Consider the following 17,680-nt stretch of genomic DNA (forward strand, 5'->3'; position numbering starts at 1 on the left):
TGAAAATTCAGCTGCTGCTGGTTAAGGCTTGTTTTTAAGCAGACATTGATATGTGACACAAGTCCATCTTATTTGAGCTTAGTCTTTAAGTGGCTATTGGTGTAGTAACTGTTAGTGAATTTTCTAATGGGTTTATTTGAAATCACAAAGTTTCAGAGTGCTGCTCCTTCGTCAGATGAAGTGATGAAGCAGTGCTCTAAAAACTTGTGATTTCAATTAAACTTGTTGGACTATAACCCGATGTCATGTGACTTCTGACTTTCTCCAGCCCAGTCCAACACCAGTACTTCAATATCAGTGTATTTTCTGTCCTTGCTCCATATGAAATAAGGAATGAAACCAGACATTTTATTGCAGTACAAAGACTTAGCAGAATCCCAGTTCCTTCTTTTAGATTTGGATGAAACCATTTGGGGTTGTTTTCTCAAAAATTCTTTGCAGGTCCATCATTCAAAAGAAACACTATTCGTTGGTGAGATTCAAGGTTTTTTAAATGACTCTATTAGTTACTGTCCATTGGAGAATTTTATAGGTTCTATGCGTTTCCTTGAACTGTGTATGATTTTCTTCTCTGAACAATGTCAAAGGCAATTATGTTTGCTCCACTGTTGCATGTGATTTGTGTCCATTAGTTTCCTAAGCCAGAGTTGGAAATGCATTCAATAATCTGACCACTTGTATCTGCAGTACATTTTTTGGTTTTTACAGAATTCTCAGAGTTCATTAATCAGCTAAAATCTGTGTTAGGTTATTAACTATACAGAAGTTGAATAAAACATTTTTGCTCGGAATGTGAGCATTGTTGATAAGGCTAGTATTTATTGCACTTGAGAAGGTGATGTTGAATCTTTTTCTGTTGCAGTCCATTTCTTGGAGGTATGTTATCTTTAGTGAGGAAGTTATAGGATCTATTTATTAGCAACAAATGAAGAAATGGTGATGTGTTCCAAAGTCAACACATGACTTGCGCTATATGACTTGCATTGGACTTTGTAGCTGGCATGGTCCTACATATTTGCTGTCCTTGGCTTTTCTAGGTGGTAGAGCTTGTGAATTGAGAAATTGCTGTTGAAGGAGTCTTAACGAGTTATTGCAGTGCATCTTGTAGATGGTACAAATTGCTGATGTTGTACACTGGTGGCAGAGCAGGTCCAAAGCTAGGTTGTTGTGTATATGTTACTTCATGACACCCGAAAGCAGATGCACCAGCCTGCATTGTGATGAAATATTTTTCACTTGCCTGAATGAATGCATCTCCAAAATAAAGCTGCCCAGTTGAATATGATAGAGGTGGATGGAATGCTGATCAAGTAGGCTGTTTTGTCTTGGATGGTAATGAGCTTCTTGAGCGCTATTATAACATCTCTTGTAGATTCTACTTTACCACCATTTTTGTATTCTATTCCTTTAGATGTAAAGACAAAAAAATCAATTTGCCCTTTTTTTTGGTATTTTTCTAATTGTGATATATTAACAATTTCTTTGCAGAGAATTGCTGTGGGGATCATGCCTTACTGCATTGGTCCGCATACCCCGCCTGCTACGACTGATGCTGCAGAGTTTGCGAGTAACTGACACCTGCCAGGAGGAGCTTCCTGTCGTTGCGCAGATCCTTCGTCTTCTGCTTCAACAAGTACAGCTTAGGCAGCATATGGTAGCAAATGCAGCACTTGTGCAACAGGTCATACAGGACATCACGGTATGACTGCCTTTCTTGACAATATTCCAAGCACACCAAACTCTTGTACTTATTATGAATGAACATCAATATTTTAAACACACTATTTTAGCATTTTCTAGATCCACCATCTTATGTGTTTAATTTTTGTTGTCTGACACCTTTACTAATTCAAAAGTGTGTTTTGAGGCTGAAATAAATTAGTGAAAGCACTATGGATAATTTGAATGGTCTGGAATAATTAGTTGGCAAATTGGCGTTTTTGGGCAAAAGCCCTTCATCAGGAATGAGACTTTTTGCCCGAAACATTGATTTTCCTGCTCCTCGGATGCTGCCTGACCTGCTGTGCTTTTCCAGCACCACTAATCTAGACTCTGATCTCCAGCATCTGCAGTTCTCACTTTCATCTGGAATAGTTAGTACTCTAGGCAAGTTAGCTTTGTACAATCTCCATCATATATAAGCTTCATATTAAAAGCTAGGAGTCACTGTCAATTGCACTAAAGTCCATTCTTAAGTTGTTAATTATATCATTTGAAATATTTTTTTTTCTAGGTGAGCAACTATGCTTAGTCACTAATTGACACTTTATGATTTCCCTTTCATTTAATCTACCCATGTATCCAGTCCTTTCCTCTACTATCACATCCCTTTGAATGTTCCATTCTGATCATCATGTGAACAGTTTTACACTCAGTGTGGTGCTGAGAAAGGCCACTTTTTTTAACCAAAATATTTGCAATTTCTGTTCCTCTAGCTTTCATTAGCTTTTTAAAAAAATAGATTATTTCTACATTGTTACAGTTTGTTCTTTACAGCTGACATTGTCAAAGTGCATTCTCAATAAGCTGCTGAAAATAATTGAAACTATTTTTTACATGATGTTTGATCTGAAGTTTGTAATTTAACATTTTCAATTGAACTGGTCATTGAAGAAGATATCTCATTATGACTCCACCAGACGAAACAGCAAAGTTTACAACACAGAAGAAGACTATTTACTCATTATGTCTCATCCATCTGAAGAGCTATCTAATCTTATTCCTAATCGTTCACCTCTTGCTCTGTAGTGTTTTAGGGGGTTACGACACCTCCAGTGCATATCCATGTGTTCTTTTAACACAATAAGAGTTCCTGTCTTTACCACTCATTCAGACAGTGAGTTCCATATTCCTGTCAACCTTTGGCCGAAAGAGCTACTTTTCAACCCTGCCCTTTTCTGTTATTGATTGTTTTAAATCTATGTCTCAGGTAATAACTTTCCTGAAAAGGGATTCAGGTCCTTCCTACCCAGTGTATCTTGGCCCCCTCATAATTTGATGCACTTCAATTAAATCTCCCATCACCCTTCTTTGTTCTTAAGAAATCAACAGTAGTCTATCTGGTGTTGTGATCTGGTTGCTCAAGTTATACGCAATACTGTAACTATGGTTTATCTGGTGTTCAATACATGATCCCAGAATTGTTAGAGTAGAAGGAGATCTGTTGTGTTCTACAATCTCACTTGGTATCAGAGACACATCCCCCTCACTTCTCTCGTAACTTTATTTTTTTTCCTCTTTCAGCTAATTATCCAATTCTCTTTGGAAAGCTCTGATTGAATTTGCCTCCTCCACAATTTCAAGCAGTGCATTCCAGATTCTAATTACCTGTTGCCTAATTACTTGTTTACTGATGTTACCATTGCTTCTTTTTGTCAATCGACTTAAATCTATGTCCTCTAGTTCTTGATTCTTTTACTCATAAGTTTCTCTTCTGATTTTGAACACTTGTATCAAATCTTATCTCAGTCATTCTAAGGATGCACATTACATGCCTTATTTGTGGGGAGAAAGTGAGGACTGCAGATCAGAGCTGATAATGTGTTGCTGGAAAAGCGCAACAGGTCAGGCAGCATCCAAGGAACAGGAGAATCGACGTTTCGGGCATGAGCCTTTCTTCAGGAATGAGGAAAGGTTTTTTTTGTGGAACCATTTTCATAAACGTTCTCTGCATCTGCTCTAATTCCTTCATGTTCTTTCTAAAGCCTGGTGTCTAATATTAGTTGAGGATGAATCAGTATTTTACGTAGATTTGCTATAACTTCCATGGCTTTGTAGTCTTTTCTTTATAATGCATAGGACCTCATTTGTTTTAATAAGAGATTCCTCAGTTTGTCTTGCCGCCAGAAGTGATATTTGCACAAGTGCTCCAGGTTGGAGTTGGGGGCAAGTTCACTAATGCAGCAACTGAAGACGTTGTGCCTTGAACAAACTCTGGGAAACTCTTGCACTGAGATGATTGACCTTCAAGAACCACAACTGTCTTCCTTTATCATATTACCTCTCCATTTTCTTTCCCTTGGTGAAAGAGCCCAGCCTGTTCAATATTTCATGATAGGTATAATCTTTAAATTTTGGTATCATTCTTGTTAACCTTTTTTTGCACTTCCTTCATTGTCTCCACTTTTTTTTTGAATAATAGAGACCAGAAACTGTGGTTTCAAATATTCTTTTTGATTTTCTGTACAAGTTTGCTGTAACATTTGTAGGAGCATAAGAAATAGAAATAGAGGATGACCAAACAGCTTGTTAAAATTGTTTCACCATTTAGTATCATGGCTAATTTACGTTAATTTTACTTTTCCATATTATCCCATCATCTACTGAATCCCTTTTATTCCCAAAATTCTATCAGTCTCCATCAGAAATATCTTTATGTATACGTTCATGATCCTAGCATATCTGTTACATAAGTACTGTAACAACACAAATAAAAGCAAAATACTAAGATTCTAGAAATCTGAAACAAAAATAAGTGCTAGCAAAACTCAGCAGGTCTGGCAGCATCAGTGGAGAAGCAAACTTGGGAACCGGACTCAAAACATTAACTGTTTTCTGTCTCCCACCTGGACTTGAAACATTAACTTTGTTTCTCTCTCCACCGATGCTGCAAGAAACTTGCTGAGTTTCTCCAGCAAGTTCTGTTTTTATCTCAGCATCTTGTTTAGCCTTGGCAATGGGCAAGTTTTTAGAACTGATACCCCCAAGGCAAATTCAACAGTCACTTGGAGAAATGTGGATCAGTTTAAACAAAACACGATGGATTGAAAGAAAATCATAATGAAATAACTTTTTGAGAATTTAATGCTATGTGGTGTATGAAGTTCTAAATGTCTTTGATAAAATGCCATGTTAGACTTGTCAGTGAGATTGAAGCCCATGGAATAATGAGGACAGTTGTAGTATACATACAAAATTGCCTAAGTGACAGGAAGTGTTGTTGTGAGCAGAGGATTTTGTATTAAGCAAAGTATCCAGTGGGGTTTCCCAAATATTAGTAGTTACCACAGTTTTTTGTGAAACTTATTAATGACTTAAGAAAACTTGCAAAATTTTCATATTAAGTGCCCTGCTCATGAAGGAGGATGGTGATTGCTTTCATTCATTATGCCATGGATAGACTGATGGGATGGAAGGGAGACTAGATGTAATTTGATGCTGAAAAGTGTGAAGTGATAGAAGAGACAATGAAAAAGTGGGTGCATCTCTGAAGTGGTGGCAGCAACAGATACAATTGAGAAGTTATCTCTGCATATATCATTAAAGGTGGCAGGGAGGTTGAGAAAACATTTCCAAAAACATAAAGATCTCTAGGTTTTGGAGAGAGGCTGAATGGACTTTTCTTAAGGAGAGCAACGTGTGATTGGCAGGCACTCTCTGTGCTATAATTCTATGCCTTTCCATTTGTTTGAATGCTGAGTGTTTTGATCGGGGCAAAGTAATTTTTCTCTGCTCAGGGCTCTTTTTGAGATTTCCCTAAGGCTTACTTTCATGATTTTTGTCAGCTATCTTTTTTGGTTTTCAAGGTTTTTTTTAAAGACAAAGTCCACATTCAAGAAATGCTGGGCCTGGTGACCAAGAATTTGAAACAATTCGTTTTAATGACTGCCTGCCACCGCCCCCGCCCAACCGTCCATCCCAACCCCAACGTCTCTGAAGATTGATTTTAAAGAAAACTGCAGGATTGCATATGACGAGAAAGTTGAGCTCTTTTGAGTCAGTTAATCACCTAACTTTTTCCACACTTCAAAATATTTCTTAAAAAGGAATACTTGTGCACAACAATAACCAAGAAAGCTTGTATGCAGGCAAGCATTCCTCGAGCAAAAACAATGGCAACAAAAGTAAACTGGATTTTCCCAACAATATTTTATCTCTGTTATCACACTTTAAACTTTACTTCCAAATAACTTATTGGACAAATATAAAAGAGGCAGGAAACCATTGAAAAGATTTATTTTTATTTGGTTACTGATATTTCAGTGGTGGTTTCTAAATTTAAACCCTCCCCCAGACCTAGCTTTTTAAAATTAATTATAACGGTCAGGAAATGATAAGTATCTGGGAGACATAATTAACATAAACTGCAAGTGAGTAATGTTACCTGTTGCCCAAGTCTTGTTTTCCTCTTTCGTTGAATGGATGAGTCGCAATAATTTGTTGAGAAGGGCACTGTTAATTTATAAATAGCTTAAACAGAATCTGCTCAATTACTACTTTCCAGCACTTGCCAGAAACACTATCTTCCTTCCATTTTCTCCCGTAATAAAAACACAGCTCCAAAAGGATTGCTTATTACAAAAATTAAAGGAGGAAATAGTTTTAACTCTTCATTGACTCTCAAGTTGTAAGGTTCTAGTCTGGATAATTGTACCTGACTCTTTGAGGGGGTGGGGTGAGCTTCCTTGCTTGAATTATCTGTTTTCTTTTTCACTGCTTACTTGCCTTCATTTTGAGGATGAATTCGCATATTGCCCATATGTATTTTGTCCTGTTTTCTTGATGTACTGGTATAGTGAAGCATGGAAAACTGACAGCAACTTCCTGTTTCTACAAGTAATTGCATACTTGTATCTGCTGGTTGTTACTGTCAGTTACTTTTTGATAATGGTGAGTTCTGATGTCTCTCCATTATTTTTATATCAAAATATGGGTCAGTAGTCTCTTGTGAAATGCATTCAGAACTCCAAACGTTCTAAACTATGGCAAGAATAGTTCACTACATAAGGATTTTTAATCAGTGGGATCCATATTGAATATTCAGCTTTTGTAAAAACAGTTGATTTGGAGCCACATGCCAAAAATTACATATTAATATATTGCATGTTCATAAAAATTGCAGTTTAAAATGGAAAAACAATAATCTTGTTTACAAACATGGAGATATCATGACATTGTACAAGTGATTTGACAGGGACTTGTCTCTGCCACTGACATGAGAACATTTTTACACCAGTGTAGTTTACTGAAGTGTTTTTCAGTGATTTTGTAGTCTTAAAACTTTGAGGATTTTCACATTCTTTCATAGATAAATGGAAGGCATTTGCTTATTTACCTTCCCCACTGTCATTGCCAATAAAATATTTCTGTGCCAATGAATAGTGCGTGGAGAGAATTCTTTCCTGTTCCACTGTGTAATATTAACTGCATAAGCTTTGTCTCACTTTTTATGTTAATGCCTTGCAGCAAGTCATGTAGAAGTTAGAAATATATTTATTAACATTTACGGCTTAGTGCCTGGAAGAGTGTCAAGTCTAACTGTGAGGTACATTTGTTAGCATTATGCAAGTGACTAACAAAGTGTTTTTTTAATATCTAATTTAGCATTAATTTGAATTCACCTTTATGATTTATGTGCATCAGAGGTTAGATGACATAGCTGTTAGTGATCCGTGCCTTAGGCAACTACTACTTAGCTCTTAAAATCGGGTTTCATTTGATGGAGGAGAAAGTGATGAGTGGATCTTATTTTCAACAACTGGTGAGGATCACAGTTGCCTCTTATTTCAAAGGCTTTTGTCTGTCTTACATTTGAAGCAGAAAGGTTTTACTGGTATCAATTTAGCAACTTGTGACTGGGAGACAGGAGGCAAGAGAAAGTATGGTTTTTCTTTTTAACATTTTGTTGTGTACGTTTTTTTAAAAATAGATTTATTAGTGAATATTGCTTCTTGTATCCAGAGATTCTGAATTTATTTTAAAACTTGGCTGACTGGGGTGACTTACTTCCTCTTTCTCTGTGGTGATAAGTACCTGTACGCAGAAAAAGACTGGGCAGTTGAGTAACTTGCTCCTAGGAATTGGTTGTAAATGGTTTGATTAGGTGGTTATTCCCTTAACAAATTGGTGGATAATCTGGTGATTTAGCTGGAGGTATAACCCCATGTCAGTCTACACAAAATGACCTGGTTGCACTGTTCTATTTGCCCAATGTTCAGTACAGATAGAAATCCGAGACCCAAGGTGAAATTACCATCATCAACTGCCCTTTTTCACTATTTACCAAAAATATGTAGCCTACGTGGAACAGAATAAAACTGGATGTGATGGGTTTGAAAAAGTGCCGAGTGAAAGACAAAAGTTTGGCTTTTCTGACTTTTCATTTTTTTTTTCAGAACTTCAAAGCTGAAGATTTCCAAGAGCAGTGGTTAATTGACCTTCATTATTGCTTCAGACTCTACCTTACAACACAGCACAGAAATTCAGCTAATTTCACAGTGACCTATTGAAATGCAAGAAATTCAGTAAAATATTGGTACTTGCTCTTAAGAAATGCTACATCAGAGAACAATTAGAAATGGGGTCTTGCAGCTCTATAACTTTACAAACATATGGAATAAGATACTGTATGCTCCGCTGTTCCTCAGGATAGAAATCTTTAGCTTGAAACCATAGGGATAGCAATGGTTCATTTGTTCTATACTGAAGTTTAGATTTATTCATTAGTTGAGAGTGATGTAGCATTTTTCAAGATTAATGCATTTTTATTCTGTAAGTATGCATGGAGAGTATTCAATACTCTTATTATTCACAGGAAATTTCTGTTTGCAATAATATTTCCAGACTGTCCTCAGTGAAAGTGTAAAGATTTTGATAAACCTGCAGAACTGTCTTTTCATTGTGGTTTTTTGAGAACCAATTGCACGTGTGCCTAAAAATGTCTCTTAGCTACTTTCAAACTTGTTTCTGTCTCTCTGACCAAAGTCATTTTTGTCACATTCCATTTATACTTCAGTGGTGACAGAAAAACTTAGTTTTCTTTGTAAAGATGCAACTTGATTCTTTCTAGAATTTTCAATTGTGAATCTTGATTATGTATCCTTTCACTAATCAATCTATATGACAGCTCCTTTTTAATGGCAAAATATTTACTTGTTTTTGTTTGTGATCATGTATTTTGTTACTGAAATAAAAAAAATCTTTATTGACAATGTATATATTCATTTAATAAAATCTATAAAAATAATTTTTAATAATGAGGCATTTCTGATACAAAAAAGTTGTCTTAACAGAACAATAATAAATATTTCCAGATACAGTTAAACATAGGTGAAATAGATCTATAATGGACAGCAAGTCATGTAAGTTGTGGAGTACCACTAAATAAGTTGTGTACTGTGAATGTAACATTCATTCTATTTGCATGAATCAAAGCTGCTTGCTACATAATAGCTATATTTGGATATTTATTTCCAAACTTGAAGCATAATATTGTACATTTTAGTGCTTGCAAGTGAGTGGTTAGGTAATATTTATATATATATTTCATTGTTTTACAGTATTGATATATTGGTTAAGTATAATTTAATGTGAATTATCCAGTTGTGTGGATTAGGCAATTTTAATAAAACAAACAGTGATGGTTTTAATTTAAATTTACAAATAATTGTAATTAAAAGTAGCCTGATATAAATGAAGGTACAACATTTATTTTATCCAAACACATAGTAGATTTTACCCCACTGCTGGAGAGGTTCAATGGAAATGTATTGTATCTATTGCTAGATGTGTATACTATCTGTCAGATGCACTGCAGTAATTTCCAAACCGGTGATTGCTACCAGCTAGGAGGACAGTAGATGTAAAAGAAAACCATACCTGCAAGTTCCCCTCCAACTTCACACCATCCTGATTTGGAGCAATGTTGCTGTTTCTCAGTTGTCAATAGGTAAAAATCCTGTAACTCACTCCCTGTTAGCATTGTTGTGGGTGTCACCACCACTTTCTCTTGGTCAACTAGGGATGTGCCATATTCTCCACATCCCATGATTGGGGAAGAGAAGTGTTGATTATTACTATATATTAAAAAAATGGGGGGGACCAGTTGTTTAAAAGATGGCAATGATTACATTTAGATAATCACTACATACTCATCTTTCAGTTGTATGATTTTTGGTCAAATTCTTCTGAGTTATGGGTGGCCATAAATATTTATTTGCTTAAAATAAACTCCTGTGTTCTATGGCAATGAATGGAATAAGTATAAATTTTAAATTTATGTATTCTATTATACTTTTCTAATACTCAGCTATTACGTTTGTCTCACTGTTTGATTTGAGTGTCTTAACATTAATGAATTGCTTACATAATCAGTTGGATATAGTCCAGTTAATTGTTTCAGTTCAAGTAACAGTACAAGTTTGAATTGGCATTAAATTGATGAAGATTAGCAGAATACAAAGAACCAATAAGGTGTGGAATTAAAAGTTGCAATGGGCCTACAGCTAAATTAAAGGGGCTAAGATGTACTTAAATTGATCACCTTTTTAAAAAAAATCATAGCTGAATTTAACAAAGTTATTGAAACCTCTTGCATGCAACATGAATTTGTGGACACTTGATCTGTGAAAATATCTCTGTTTACAGAATATGTCTGCCAATGTACGGAGGAATGAGAGGATGACCATCAGAAGTAGGAAGTAAGTAGTTCTCTGCCTACTGGAGCTTAAAAGACAGATGTAAGAATAGAGATGATTTTCTGTTTGATTTAACAATTACATCAAAAAAAAATCTAGAATGTTCACTGTGATGAAAGTGGCTAATGAAATATAATTGGAGACGATTCCTGAAACATGGAAAACATTGCTTAAGACAAGTTTACAGCAAACACTAATGTAGGACAATTTTTAATAAATTTTAGTAGAGAAAGGAGATGAGAAAGTTTGGGCAGGTAAAGTTATAGATGCTCTAGCAAACAGGACCGAGATTTCATCCTGAAAGCTGTAAATATCTTTAGACTGAGGGGGAAAAAAAATGAAGTTATATAAAGTAACGTGTTGGAGATTAAAATACATGAAATTACTAATCAGATGTAGTGACCTGAATGTTAAATGCACAATGGTTTTCACTATAAGGGACCTGTTTAGCCCAGGTAGATCAAAATATACAGTATCTTAGCTGTGAAAATTTGAAGTAACTAGAGCAACAAACCGGTTAGTGGACTGGTTAACGTATTACAACTGGAGGTGAAATATTTTGGAAACAAAAACTAGAGAAAGTATAGTTTAGTGCTAAAACTTTCAAATGAGAACCTGAGCAGAAATCTTTTTCATAAATAGGGGTGTAATATCTAAAAGCAGAGAGAACGAATATCTGTTTAGGCTTCAATAAAATTTGTATTAAGTCTTTCTGGCCATGAAACTGTTGAGGTTGTGCAGGTGGATTACAAAAGAGGGGTAGAGAGGCATAGAGACAAGGGAAACTAGCTGTTACGTAGATTAGAAGAAACCAGATAGTGTCCAAAATCATGAAAGTTGAAAATGGTAATAAGGAAAACAGCTGTCAAGTTACCACACAATTAGAAATTAAGGAAGATAAATTGTTGTCCAACATAAAATCATTATGGACTGAAGGGACATAAGGGTTTACAAAGATTGCTGCCATCTTAGAATCCATGTAGTTTTATAGGGAACATGGATTAAATGTAAAAATTATGATTTTTAATTGGTGTGGGAAAACGATAGCGTAATGGAAATGTGTGGATGCCACAGAGTTGACACCGGCATAATGGGTCAAGATTAGAGTGGTGCTGGAAAAGCACAGCAGGTCAGGTAGCATCCGAGGAGCAGGAAAAAGCCCTGATGAAGGGCTTTTGCCTGAAACGTCTATTTTTCCTGCTCCTTGGATGCTGCCTGACCTGCTGTGCTTTTATAGCACCACTCTAATCTTGACTCTAATCTCCAGTATCTGTAGTACCCAATTCTGCCTATTGGCATAATGGAGTGCAACAGCAACCGCCATTAATGTAACAACTGTTACATTAAGAGGATTTAACAGAGTATTTTTCATATTCTTTGGCATTGTTTAATACCTGTAATCTATAACCTAGTTTTAAAGTCTTAAGAACATTTGCCCAAATGTACTTGACAGCTTAAGCCTCAGTGAAGTGCATAGGGAATGAGTACAATTCCATGAACCGACTTTGGTACATTTTCATGATGTACGTATTGGTTACAGTCCTGCGCCATAACTTATTCTTTTGGTCTAGCTTTGTAGGTCTTTGCTGAAGTGTGTGGTCTCATGTTGTAGGAGAACTGTTTGGAATTTCCAGTATTTCCCAGGAGCTGAACATGCTGAAGTTTACTCACTGTGGATAAAAGCAGACATGTAAAAACATAACTTACTGATTGTATAAATAGTGTTTCTACATAATTATCTGTTTTGTTACCATTATTTCATGATTTAGGATATTGCTCTTTATATCCTTGGCAACAGAGAGGGTCCCTCTGGTGAAGTAGTAGTATCTCTACCATTGAGCCAGAAGGCCTGGGTTTAAACACTCACCTGTTGCAAAAGTGTGTAATATCATCTCTGAGCAGGTTGATTAGAAGAAAAATCTATATTTGGCAATGGAAGTACAAACATTGCTTGTGTAAGTACGTTTAAGTCAGAGGACAAATAAGATAACCTTCTAGTCTTTCAGTGGCATGTATTTCAGCCTCTTGATAAACTGCTTCCAATTTCTAGCTCTTAATGTGTAGGCTAGGTTTTAAAATGTAATGAAGATTTCTGCTTCTACATTCTTTTTGGACCATCTTGTTGAAAACATATTCTCAACTGTGCCCCCCCCCCCCAGTACTTTTACTGATCACTGTTCATGGTCAGGTGACTGACCCCTCTTAAAAGGGATATAAATGCATTCTATCTTCCCAATCCAGGCACCTCAGTTCTGAAGAAAATACTCCCAATTTAACTAAACTTATTGTATAGCTAAAATTTGCAATATTTGGTTTAAATTTTAGAATTTTTCTCTGTATCCTTGTCTGACTACAGCCTGTACTGAAGTATAAAAAGTGTACACTATACTTCATCCAAGCATCAACTAGGATTTTATGCAGTTCCAACATATCATCCCTGTTATATCTAAAAGGAAGTGTTGACATTTCTGATCTGCTTCCTTTAAGTCAGCATCCGAGCATTCAAACAGATGTCATTAGTTCACTCTCTAAACTTGCATAAAACCCTGCTTCAACCTCGACTTGTAGCACTGCATGCAGTTCTAGGTGCTGCACATTAGAATATATGGGAATACTTTAGATGGAGTATGAGAAGCTTCATTACAGTGGTCCTCCAGACAAGGAACTTCAATTTTGTAGACGCACTGAAGAAATTGAGACAGTTCTCTGTGGAAAAAAGATTGAAAGGAGATTTGATAGAGGTATTCAAGTGTGTTCTGGACAGAGTAGATAGGTATAATTTCTCACTGGTGGCAGAATTGAGAATAACAAAGCACAGATTTAAGATAATTTACAAAACAAACACAGGAGCAGAAGGCTTTTCAGGCAGAGTGTGTTTAAAGTTCTGGACTGCAATCCCTGAGAATGTGGATTCTGGTTCAGTTGAGGCATTTGACAGCAACTTTTATTATTATACGAGAAGGAAGGATGTACAGGGGGAGAAGGGAGAGCAATGGACCAAAGTACATTGCTTAGTTGGGGACAACCCATACAGTCACGATTAGTAGAATAATCTCTTCCTGAGTTAGAACAACTGTGATTCTGTGATTTCCCATCCTGATGCAACACGATATCTGCAATCCAGCTCAACAGCTTTGATGTGAAGTTTCTCCCAACTTTTTTTTTCCCCAGTGGTGCTTTGCCATTGCCTTCCACTCTTGGGACCTGTCTTTTTGCCCTAGTCCTAAGTCTATCTCAGCTGGAATCGAATTTTAACTTATGGTCTTGGCATCATTCTGAATCACACATTAGCAAACTAACCAACTGAGCCAACCTCCATCAGTAGGAGCTAGTTTCAGATTTTTGCTTTGTGTGTGGTGACCAGAGCAATGCTTGATCAGCAGAGGTCAAAGTGATACCACAGGCAGATCTTAGGATCACTGAAGCTTTCTTTAAAGATGTGGAAAACTCAAAAGATGTATTGAAGAGACCATCTTGAATTGAGCCTTGAAAAGCAAATCCAGTGTTACAAAATTGAGGCAAAAGAAGTTCCAGATTGCTAAAAATGGATCTCTAATGAGGAGATAAGAGACTTCCTCATAAATCTGCCGAAGAGGAGTGGATGGTTATTCAGAAAGTGATACCACCCTGATATTATAAAGAGAGAGTGCAGGTATACAATTAAATTCCTATAGTAGGGCATGGAAAATGTAAGCATTGAGACATAGCATTTTTCCTGATCATATCTCCATAAGGATTTTACGCAATCCTGTAAAACATGTCAGACTATGAGAGAACCTCCACAGATTAGGAACGTTACTACCTATACCAGGTTTTGAAGACCTATTCAGTAGGATATTAGACTGCTGCCAAAAACTAAATGTGGTATCCTTATAATTATGGATGTAACTTGTTTCCAGAACTCCTTCCTACAGTTAAACTGCCGATTGATCAAATTGTATTTCAATGTTCCAACTTTACACCAAAAAATTTTCAAGATATGGTAAGGTCAGTGCAGGAAAGAGAGAGAAACAGAGAAAGAAACTGACACCACAGTGATCCTGCACAGTTACTGCCTTTGATGTCCAGCGATACATGAATTCAAACAGCAGAGTGCATCTGGGAAAATTAACAAACAGTGAATTTCACAACTAATCTTGGAGGTACTGTTTGGGCGAAGTTCACAGCACAGAAACAGATGAGTGAATTGGTTTAAGTGTGGCCTACAGAAAGTCTGCAGAAGTGAGTAGAGTGGGTTCTTTCTTGATTATATGTTTTTTGAAATATGGCTCCTGATTAAACCTAAAATATAAGCCATAACTATTGATTTAACCTGGGGCAGTGTTTTGTAGAGGAATAAGATGGTGTTATTTTCTGGGTCTGTAGATTGTGAAGGAGCAAAAATGGCCTTTAGTAGAGTGATACACACTTCTTGTCAGATGTGGATGTTTAAAGAGAGTTTAAGGGTTACTGCGGATTATATCTGCAATAAATACTGGTGGTTGTGAATCCTATCAGATCGAATGGATCTGCTGGAGAGACAGTTAGAGGCAATGAGGAGTTTGCAACAGCAACAGTATGTGATGGATGGCAGGTATAGGAAGGGGGAAAGTCTCAGATACAGTCACATAGATGGGTTAACTCCAGGAAAGGTAAGACACGTAGGCAGCTAGTTCAGGAGTCTTTTGTGGCTATCCCCATTTCAAACAAGTATGCTGTTTTGGAAAATGTAGGGGGTGATCAATTCAAAGGGGAATGTAGCACAAACAGCCAAGTTTCTGGTATTGAGACTGGCTCTAATGCAATGAGGGGTGCATCAGGTTCCAAGAGATCAATTGTGATAGGGGACTCTAGTCTGAGATACAGACAGACATTTCTGTGGCCTGCAGTGAAAAATCAGAATGTTGTTGCTTCCCTGGTGCCTGGATCAAGGATATCTTGGAGAGGGTGCAGAATGTTTTCACAGGGGAGGGGTGCCAGCAGGAGGTCATTGTAAGCATTGGAACCAACGACATAGGAAGGGAAAAAGTTGAGATTCTGAAGGGAGATTACAGAGAATTAGGCAGGAATTTAAAAAGGAGGTACTTGAGTAATATCTGGATTACTCCCAGTGCTATGAGCTAGTGAGGGCAGGAATAGGAGGATAGAGCAGACGAATGCATGGCTGATCATTGGAATCTCTTTTGGGATAGACGTGACCTGTACAAGGACGGATTGCACCTAAATTGGAAGGGGACTAATATACTGGCAGGGAAGTTTGCTAGAGCTGCTCAGGAGGATTTAAACTAGTAAGGTGGGTGGTTTTGGGGGGGGGGGGGGGGGGGTTGGGGCGGGTGGCCTTTTTGATAAGGGCTACCATTACAGCTGTACTGAGGGAGGATATTCCTGGAAATACATCCAGGGAAGTTATTTGAGTGGAACTGAGAAAGAAGAAAGGGATGATCACCTTATTGGGATTGTATTATAGACTACCTAATAGTCAGAAGGATATTGAGAAACAAACTTGTAAGGAGATTTCAGCTATCTGTAAGAATAATAGGGTGGTTATGGGAGGGGATTTTAACTTTCCAAACATAGGCTGGGACTGCCAGAGTGTTAAGGGTTGAGATGGAGAGGAATTTAAGTGTGTACAATAAAATTTTCTGATTCAGTCTGTGGATGTACCTACGAGAGAAGGTGGAAAACTTGACCTACTCTTGGGAAATAAGGCAGGGGAGATGACTGGGGCTAGCGACCATAATTCTATTAGATTTAAAATAGTGATGGAAAAGGATAGACAGGATCTAAAAGTTGAAGTTCTAAACTGGAGTAAAGGCCAACTTTGACGGTATTAGGCAAGAACTTTCAAAAACTGATTGGGGGCAGATGTTCGCAGGTAAAGGGACAGCTGGAAAATGGGAAGCCTTCAGAAATGAGATAATGAGAATCCAGAGAAAGTATATTCCTGTCAGGGTGAAAGGGAAGGCTGGTAGGTATAGGGAATGCCGGATGACTAAAGAGATTGAGGGTTTGGTTAAAAAAAGAAGGAAGCATATGTCAGGTACAGATAGGATACATTGAGTGAATCTTTAGAGTATAAAGGAAGTAGGAATATACTTAAGAAGGAAATCAGGAGGGCAAAAAGGGGACATGAGATAGCTTTGGCAAGTAGAATTAAGGAGAGTGCAAAGGGTTTTCACAAATACATTAAGGGCAAAAGGATAACTAGAGAGAGTATAGGGCCCCTCAAAGATCAGCAAGGCGGCCTTTGTGTGGAGCTGCAGAAAATAGGGGAGATACTAAATGAGTACTTTGCATCAGTGTTTACTGTGGAAAAGGATATGGAAGATATAGAATATAGGGAAATAGATAGTGACATCTTGCAAAATGTCCATATTACAGAGGAGGAACTGCTGGATATCTTGAAACACAAAGGTGGATAAATCCCCAGGACCTGATCAGGTGTACCCTAGAACTCTGTGGGAAGCGAGAGAAGTGATTGCTGGGTCTCTTGCTGAGATATTTGTATCATCGATTAGTCACAGGTGAGGTGCCGGAAGATTGGAGGTTGACTAATGTGGTGCCACTGTTTTTAAGAAGGGTTGTAAGGACAAGCCAGGGAACTATAGACCAGTGAGTCTGACATCAGTGGTGGCCAAGTTGTTGGTTGGAATCCTGAGGGACAGGATGTACATGTATTTGGAAAGGCAAGGACTGATTAGGGATAGTCAACATGGCTTTGTGCGTCGGAAATTATGTCTTACTAACTTGATTGAGTTTTTAAAAATAGTAACAAAGAGGATTGAGGAGGGCAGAGCGACAGATGTGATCTATGTGGACTTCAATAAGGGGTTCGACAAGTTTCCCCATGGGAGACTGGTTAGCAAGGTTAGATCTCACTGAATACAGGGACAAAATTGCCATTTGGATACAGAACTGGCTCACAGGTAGAAGACAGAGGGTGGTGGTGGAGGGTTGTTTTTCCAGACTGGAGGCCTGTGACCACAAGGATTGGTGTCATTTACATAAATGATTTGGATGCAAGCATAAGAGGTAGAGTTAGTCAGTTTGCAGATGACACCAAAATTGGAGGTGCAGTGAACAGTGAAGAAGGTTACCTCAGATTACAACAGGATCTTGATCAGACGGGCCAATGGGCTGAGAAGTGATAGATGGAGTTTAAATCAGATAAATGCGAGGTGCTGTATTTTGGGAAAGCAAATCTTAGCAGGACTAATGGTCAGATCCTAGGGAGTGTTGCTGAACAAAGAGACCTTGGAGTGCAGGTTCATAGCTCCTTGAAAGTG

General features: G+C 37.4%; 2 protein-coding genes across 14 annotated transcripts in view; one reads left to right on the top strand and one right to left on the bottom strand.

Annotated features, from left to right (window-relative positions):
• tex10 (testis expressed 10) overlaps nt 1–8,965 on the top strand; it is a 102,564-nt gene extending 93,599 nt beyond the window's left edge. For all 3 annotated transcript variants that reach the window (XM_072575553.1, XM_072575551.1, XM_072575552.1), the window contains exons 14-15: nt 1,489–1,699; nt 8,115–8,965. In XM_072575553.1, coding sequence (XP_072431654.1) covers nt 1,489–1,699; nt 8,115–8,228 — 325 coding nt within the window. In that variant the 3' untranslated portion in view covers nt 8,229–8,965. The remainder of the gene's footprint in view (nt 1–1,488; nt 1,700–8,114) is intronic.
• Nucleotides 8,937–17,680, bottom strand: part of invs (inversin) — a 282,226-nt gene continuing 273,482 nt past the window's right edge. For all 11 annotated transcript variants that reach the window (XM_072575544.1, XM_072575542.1, XM_072575547.1 and 8 more), the window contains one exon: nt 8,937–12,085. In XM_072575544.1, the coding sequence (XP_072431645.1) occupies nt 11,970–12,085 (116 nt within the window). In that variant the 3' untranslated portion in view covers nt 8,937–11,969. The remainder of the gene's footprint in view (nt 12,086–17,680) is intronic.

This window comes from Chiloscyllium punctatum, chromosome 8, assembly GCF_047496795.1.
Source record: "Chiloscyllium punctatum isolate Juve2018m chromosome 8, sChiPun1.3, whole genome shotgun sequence".
NCBI lineage: Eukaryota > Metazoa > Chordata > Chondrichthyes > Orectolobiformes > Hemiscylliidae > Chiloscyllium > Chiloscyllium punctatum.